The 7,095-nt window shown below is 48.0% G+C and overlaps 2 protein-coding genes across 2 annotated transcripts in view; both read right to left on the reverse strand.

Annotated features, from left to right (window-relative positions):
• Positions 1 to 1,050: 1,050 nt before the first annotated feature.
• Positions 1,051 to 3,182, reverse strand: lsm11 (LSM11, U7 small nuclear RNA associated). Its single transcript, XM_021561698.2, has 4 exons — positions 2,668 to 3,182; positions 2,290 to 2,429; positions 2,037 to 2,120; positions 1,051 to 1,855 (listed from the first exon to the last, which is right to left on the reverse strand). The coding sequence occupies exons 1-4, from the start codon at positions 3,134 to 3,136 to the stop codon at positions 1,427 to 1,429; spliced, it is 1,122 nt and encodes a 373-aa protein (XP_021417373.1). The 5' UTR covers positions 3,137 to 3,182; the 3' UTR covers positions 1,051 to 1,426.
• Positions 3,183 to 5,575: 2,393 nt separating this feature from the next.
• LOC118938760 (protein mono-ADP-ribosyltransferase PARP4-like) overlaps positions 5,576 to 7,095 on the reverse strand; it is a 2,421-nt gene continuing 901 nt past the window's right edge. The window contains exon 2 of the mRNA XM_036943644.1: positions 5,576 to 6,563. Coding sequence (XP_036799539.1) covers positions 5,576 to 6,563 — 988 coding nt within the window. The remainder of the gene's footprint in view (positions 6,564 to 7,095) is intronic.

A 7,095-nucleotide genomic window follows, 5' to 3' on the forward strand; every position in this document is an offset into this window, starting at 1 on the left:
AACCCCACCACGCACATACACACCGTGCAGCCCTACACACGCACACACAGTACAGCCCGCCCCACACACACACACACACACTGTGCAGCCCAACACACACACACAGTGCAGCCCAACACACACACAGTGCAGCCCAACACACACAGTACAGCCATCTGGCCAGTGCATCGGTATGCAACCATGTGGAGGACCTTGGCTTGGGAATTAATAGATCAGATTGAGATATAAGAAAGTAAAGCCAGGTACTGCAGGATAATGTCTTGTCTCAGACACAGTTTGAACAATTAACATATACTGCACAACACAGCTCCCAGATATTATGGAAAATGTGCAATACTGAAGGTTCAGGTTTATTGTCCTTGGGTGACCTAGTTTATAGACAAAGCAGCAGCTACACAAAACCAATGACCTGCAATCAAGCTGATGTGGCCATGAAAGAATAAAGCACAATATGAAATGTCTAGACAAATAAGAGTTGCTGCTTAGTGCCATCTGAAGCTTCTCCATTATGAATAACACACACGAGGTCCTCTGAGACCAGACCACGCTGCCATTTTTGCTCTGACAGAGAAAAGCAAGATAATGGGACTAACAGTAGGCTTTCCTCCATGTGTTATCTGGAGTTGGCAGGCTGGGCATAGCATGGATGACATTTATGGGTTTCTGCATTGATGCAGTTGTGTTTGAGATTATAATCTGCATATTTACGACATTTATTAGGTTAGGCTACTTTTAGATCACATTTTAATCCTCACTATATCCGGATAAAGTGAAATCAAAGAAATTCCCATTTCTCTTTACAGTTCCATCTTTATATGAACACTTTTTACAATCATTTAAATATTTATGTTTATTTTCCAACGACTCAGTGAGATGTCTTAGAATGAGTCTATAATGCCCTCTGCAAACCATGCCTGCATTCGAATGAGTATAGTGCCCTCTGGTGGTTATTTACAGTTGTGCACACCATGCCCGCATTTCAATACTGTGTTTCATATTTCATATGACCCAGAGGCAAAGACCAGATGAGAAACGACAAGAGAAGACAGCTTGGTAGTTCATGTTTTATTTCTAGTTAATGCCTGTCTGCGTAAAGCAGAGAATATCAATATGATATGCAGTAGCAGTGAGACTTCCAGGTTGGTCTAAACCAGTGTAGATACTGTAGGTCTTGGTGGATGGGTCTTGATAAAACTTCAACGCATTGGACCTTCCGGTCAAGTAACTTCCCTGGAGGGTGGCCACTAGCCCGGGTGGCCACTAGCCCGGGTGGCCACTAGCCCGGGTGGCCACTAGCCCGGGTGGCAGTGTCGGTTTCTGCTCGCGTTTGGCATGAAAGCTCCAAAAGGAGTTGGCAAGAGAGCAGGAACAGACTGGCTTCCAGGTCCAGGCTAGGTTGCCACCCCTGCTGGCTAGAACACACAATTCAGAGTGGTTGTAGGTTGACTAGAAGCACGTTCTCTCCCCGTATGAAGAGCTGGTTGACGTGGCGCGTATGAACCCTCCCGTAGGGCTGGGACACTTCTTTATTCTGGGACCCTCTTCTCTTCGGCCCCTCAGTCCCTGACTCCTGACCTTTAACATTTGACCCCTGGGTCTTACCTGTGACCCCTAGGGCTCCGGGGTCATCGCCCACTGGGGGCCCAACTGTGGCCCTTGCAAGTCGGGGATCCACTGCCCTAGGGTCTCCTCTCCTTCTGGGGTCCCCTCTATTGGGGTCACCTCGTCTGCGGTCTCTGGTTTGGGTCTCAGGCGGGGGATGGAAGGGTTCAACTTTCTTCTTGTCTATCTGCTTCTTCTTCTCCTCATATTCTCTCAGCGCCGCACTCTCCTGGAGTTTCAGCTTGTCAAAGAGCTAGGGAAAGAGAGGGATAGCTAATGAGTTTGTTTTCTGATTGCAGAGAATGATAATGGCTGTACTTTTTTTAGTGAGTGGCACATGATCTGGAAATGTCATCATCTGCATCCAAGACAACATTCTCTAGAATGCACCACTAGACTAGAGGATCAGAGTCCTTCGGTGGCACCAGACCTACCCGTGTGACAGTGAGGGCCTTCTCGTGGTAGAGAGCTTCACCCAGCAGAGGTTCCCTGTAGGTCTCATCTACATCTACCATCGCCTAACATGGAGAGAGAGGAGAGGGAATAGAGGGTGAAGGGAGAGATTGAGAGGACAGCGATGTGTAAGGCTATTCGAGCACTGTCTTACATAAGACTATAGTCTAGTCTGCAAGCCACCTGTCGAAAGGCGGTGGAGGGCATGGGTAGGGACCGGGTAAGAGCTCTCACCATGTTCCAGAACTTGTCGAAGGCCACTATGAAGCCAGAACACACTCCACGGAGCCCCTTGAAGGTTCTGATGTGAACTTTCACTCTGATCCTCTCCTGCACGCAGCGGTGCATCTCCCCCAGAGGACTTCCTGTATGGACTGTATAAACAGGAAGTAGACATTAAATAGAATTCACCTGGCTGTCAACCACAAGTTTGACTCATCAATAATGCCCCACATATCAATGAAGAGTTTTAATTTGCCTAAATATGTAACAATATGAGACAATGATCATAAGTAAGAATGAAAGAGGTCATGTTTTGATCTAAAACCACACCACCAAAAACTCAAGGATTCAGAGCAGGCCTACAATATGTAGAAATAATTCACGACATACGAGACATCCTGGTCAGGACATTCTTGGCAGCCTTCTGTATTCTACAACGGCGGGCAGTGCCGCTGGTCCCCTCCTCTCCATCTTCTCCCACTATCGGGTTGTTCACCATCAACCTCTTCAGTTTCTCTATCCTCTCCGGATCTGCTACACCTTTCCTGGCTTTCCTCTGTTTTTTCTCCACGTTCTCCGGCTTGGCGCGGCCCCGTCCCCCCTTTAGAAAGCTCTCATACTCGGCTATGTTGTTGAAGCATTTCACGTTTGGGTATGGAAGAGGCACTGTAGTCGAGTATAGCGCCAGGAGTGGATCAAATTTATCGGAGGTGACGTCCAACTTTGCCGCGATATCATCTTCTTCTTCTGCCGTATGTTCGGTTGCATCTGAAGCACATGCACTTGTTGATTCTCTCTCTTTCTTTTCTGATTCTGGACATTTTTGTTGTTTATCTCCTCTTCTTTCCCTCTCCTCCATGTTCAAAACAAATGCAGACGTGCACGACGCTAAGAATCATGGGAAGTGGTGGTCTTCTTCCGCTTCATTGTTCTATTTTCACCAGGCGGGGGCGCTGAAGGACCATGCAGCAGATTTGAGGCAGCTGCAACAAAATGACATATTAGTCGTCTGTAAGCTTTGTTTTTTATTATTTTTTAAAAGGGAATTAGGCACAGAAACCGAACCAAAAGAAAATCAACAAAAACATTTTATAATCGCTTGTTTTTGTTTCTTACTTTTTTGTATTGAGATCGTAGATGAGATACTGTCCCGGAACAGAAATTCGAAGTATATGTTCGTGGAGGACCTATTTGATGGATGGATTGCATACAATCACTGGCGAAAATAACTTGTGTTCTGTCCTTTGTCAGCTACATTCTCACAAAAACATTTATATTAATAACTTACAGCACAGCGTCGACAATAGCACCACTTACATTGATTCACCTAAAGTAAACGAAGTTATACCATTGTTTTAAGGAATTATTAAAATCATGGACCGAAGAGGATGACAACCATTTGTAAATACACTATATACAAAAGTATGTGGACATCCCTTCACATTATTGGATTCGGCTATTGCAGCCAAACCAGTTGCTGACAGGTCTAGAAAATCACATAGCCATGCAATCTCCATAGACAAACATCTGCAGTAGAATGGCCTTGTTGAAGAGCTCAGTGATTTTCAACGTGGTACTTTCCAACATGTCAGTCAGTTCATCAAATTTCTGCCCTGCTTGAGCTACCCCAGTCACCTGTACGTGCTGTTATTGTGAAGTGGAAACGTCTAGGAGAAACAACTGCTCAGCCGCGAATTGGTAGGCCACACATGCTCAGTCACATGCTCGGACCGCCGTAGCGCGTAAACATCGTCTGTCCTCGGTTGCAACACTCACTACCAAGTTTAAACGGTCTCTGGAAGCAACGTCAACACAAGAACAGTTCGTCGGGAGCTTCGTGAAATGGGTTTCCATGGCCGAGCAGCCTCACACAAGCCAAAGATCACCATGTGCAATGCCAAGCGTCGACTGCTGTGGTGTAAAGCTTGCTGCCATTGGACTCTGGAGCAGTGGAAACGCGTTCTCTGGAGTGATGAATCACACTTCAACATCTGGCAGTCAGATGGATGAAAGTTTTGTGGTGGAGGAGGAATAATGGTCTCTGGCTGTTTTTCATGGTTTGGATTCTGTGCTTCCAACTTTGTGGAAACAGTTTAGGGAAGGCCCTTTTCTGTTTCAGCATGACAATGCGTCCATGCAGAAATGGTTTCTTGAGATCGGTGTAGAAGAACTTGACTGGCCTGCACAGAGCCCTGACCTCAACTCCACCGAACACCTTTGAGATGAATTGGAACGCAGACAGTGAGCCAGGCCTAATCGCCCAACATCAGTGCCCGACCTCACTAATGCTCTTGTGGCTGAATGGAAGCAAGTCCCCGCAGCAATGTTCCAACATCTAGTGGAAAACCTTCCCAGAAGAGTGGAGGCTGTTATAGCAGTAAAGGGGGGGGGACCAACTCCATATTAATGCCCATGATTTTGGGATGAGATGTTTGACGATCAGGTGTTCCCATATTTTTGGTAATGTAGCTAGCTAGCCTGTCAGCCTGATATTACCTTCTAGTATGGCTACATAAGGCGCAAGGTTACTTAATAAGGCAAAAATTAAAGGAGGTTGGTTTGTCAGGGTGGATGGATGGGCGTATAACGCGAATGTCTAGCAACCGGAAGATTCCGTCTTCGAATCTCATGACGGACAACTTTAGCAACTTTGCAACTACTTAGCATGTTAGCTAACCCTTTCCCTAACCTTAACCCTTTTAGCTAACCTTAATGAACCCTTTAACCTTGTTAGCCAGCTAGCTAACGTTAGCCACAACAAAATTGGAATTTGTAACATATCATACGAATTGTAATTTGTAATATCACAGGAACTGGATGATGGACATCCACAGATTAATACATACCATACGAAACATCATACTAAATGGAGTGTTTCGGATTTACGTACAGAATAATAGGAAACGCTCTGAGACCAGGTTGAGCCTGTGGGTGGGTGTGTTTCTGGTCTTACCTGACATATTTGCTTCACTAAAATATTGCCTGTATGTCTACTATTAAGAAAGCAGAATTTGACATGAAGACCACAGCCAACCTTGTGCTGCTTGTTCTTCTCCCATTGCTCTCTCTTCTACATTGATTTAATCTGCTCTGTCCTTTCACACAGAACCCTCAAGTTTGGTCCAGTGCTGTGTAGATTACCAGGAGGCATCAAGACGTGCATCCTCTGACCAGTAGCCAGGGTTTTCACCAGCAGCGACAGAATGGCCAAGAGCAAGTTTGAGTACGTCCGGAACTTCGAGACAGACGACACCTGTCTGAAAACTGTTACATCGTGGTGCGGTTGGATGGAAGGAACTTACACAAGGAAGTAGCTGGGGGTGTATCTGTAGCTCCAGAGAGGAGCTGGGGGTGTATCTGTAGATCCAGAGAGGAGCTGGGGGTGTATCTGTAGCTCCAGAGAGGAGCTGGGGGGTGTATCTGTAGTTCCAGAGAGGAGCTGGGGGGTGTATCTGTAGATCCAGAGAGGAGCTGGGGGGTGTATCTGTAGATCCAGAGAGGAGCTGGGGGGGTGTATCTGTAGATCCAGAGAGGAGCTGGGGGGTGTATCTGTAGATCCAGAGAGGAGCTGGGGGGTGTATCTGTAGATCCAGAGAGGAGCTGGGGGGGTGTATCTGTAGATCCAGAGAGGAGCTGGGGGGTGTATCTGTAGATCCAGAGAGGAGCTGGGGGGTGTATCTGTAGATCCAGAGAGGAGCTGGGGGGGTGTATCTGTAGATCCAGAGAGGAGCTGGGGGGGTGTATCTGTAGATCCAGAGAGGAGCTGGGGGGGTGTATCTGTAGATCCAGAGAGGAGCTGGGGGGTGTATCTGTAACTCCAGAGAGGAGCTGGGGATGTATCTGTAGCTCCAAAGAGGAGCTGGGGGGTGTATCTGTAGATCCAGAGAGGAGCTGGGGGGTGTATCTGTAGCTCCAGAGAGGAGCTGGGGGGTGTATCTGTAGCTCCAGAGAGGAGCTGGGGGTGTATCTGTAGCTCCAGAGAGGAGCTGGGGGGTGTATCTGTAACTCCAGAGAGGAGCTGGGGGGTGTATCTGTAGCTCCAGAGAGGAGCTGGGGGGTGTATCTGTAGCTCCAGAGAGGAGCTGGGGATGTATCTGTAGCTCCAAAGAGGAGCTTGGGGGTGTATCTGTAACTCCAGAGAGGAGCTGGGGGGTGTATCTGTAGCTCCAGAGAAGAGCTGGGGGGTGTATCTGTAGCTCCAGAGAGGAGCTGGGGGGTGTATCTGTAGCTCCAGAGAGGAGCTGGGGGGTGTATCTGTAGCTCCAGAGAGGAGCTGGGGGGTGTATCTGTAGCTCCAGAGAGGAGCTGGGGGGACTGACTGATATACCCACTGACTGACTGACTGACTGAAAGACCCACTGACTGACTGACTGGTTGACCCGCTGACTGACTGACTGACTCACTGACCCACCCAGTGACCCACTGACTGACTGACTGACTGACTGATATACCCACTGACTGACTGACTGACTGACTGACTGACTGATATACCCACTGACTGACTGACTGACCCACTGACTGACTGATTGACCTGCTGACTGACTGACTGACTCACTGACCCACCCAGTGACCCACTGACTGACTGACTGATAGACCCACTGACTGACCCACCCACTCACTCATCCACTGATTGACTGACCCACCCACTCACTCATCCACTGACTGACTGATCCACCCACTCACTCACTCACTCACCCACTGACTGACTGACCCACTCACCCACTGACTGACTGACCCACTCACCCACTGACTGACTGACCCACTCACTCACCCACTGACTGACTGACCCACTCACTCACCCACTGACTGACTGACCCA

This window comes from Oncorhynchus mykiss, chromosome 14 (assembly GCF_013265735.2).
Source record: "Oncorhynchus mykiss isolate Arlee chromosome 14, USDA_OmykA_1.1, whole genome shotgun sequence".
NCBI classification, from domain to species: Eukaryota; Metazoa; Chordata; class Actinopteri; order Salmoniformes; family Salmonidae; genus Oncorhynchus; species Oncorhynchus mykiss.

What these genes read in the sequence shown, in the direction of transcription:
- lsm11 (XM_021561698.2), bottom strand. Translation starts at nt 3,136, where the DNA reads ATGGAGGAGAGGGAAAGAAGAGGAGATAAACAACAAAAATGTCCAGAA. An exon ending in TGTCCTGACCAGGATGTCTC is followed by an intron (nt 2,430 to 2,667) that starts GTATGTCGTGAA and finishes CTGTTTATACAG; the next exon opens with TCCATACAGGAAGTCCTCTG. An exon ending in TCGACAAGTTCTGGAACATG is followed by an intron (nt 2,121 to 2,289) that starts GTGAGAGCTCTT and finishes TCTCCATGTTAG; the next exon opens with GCGATGGTAGATGTAGATGA.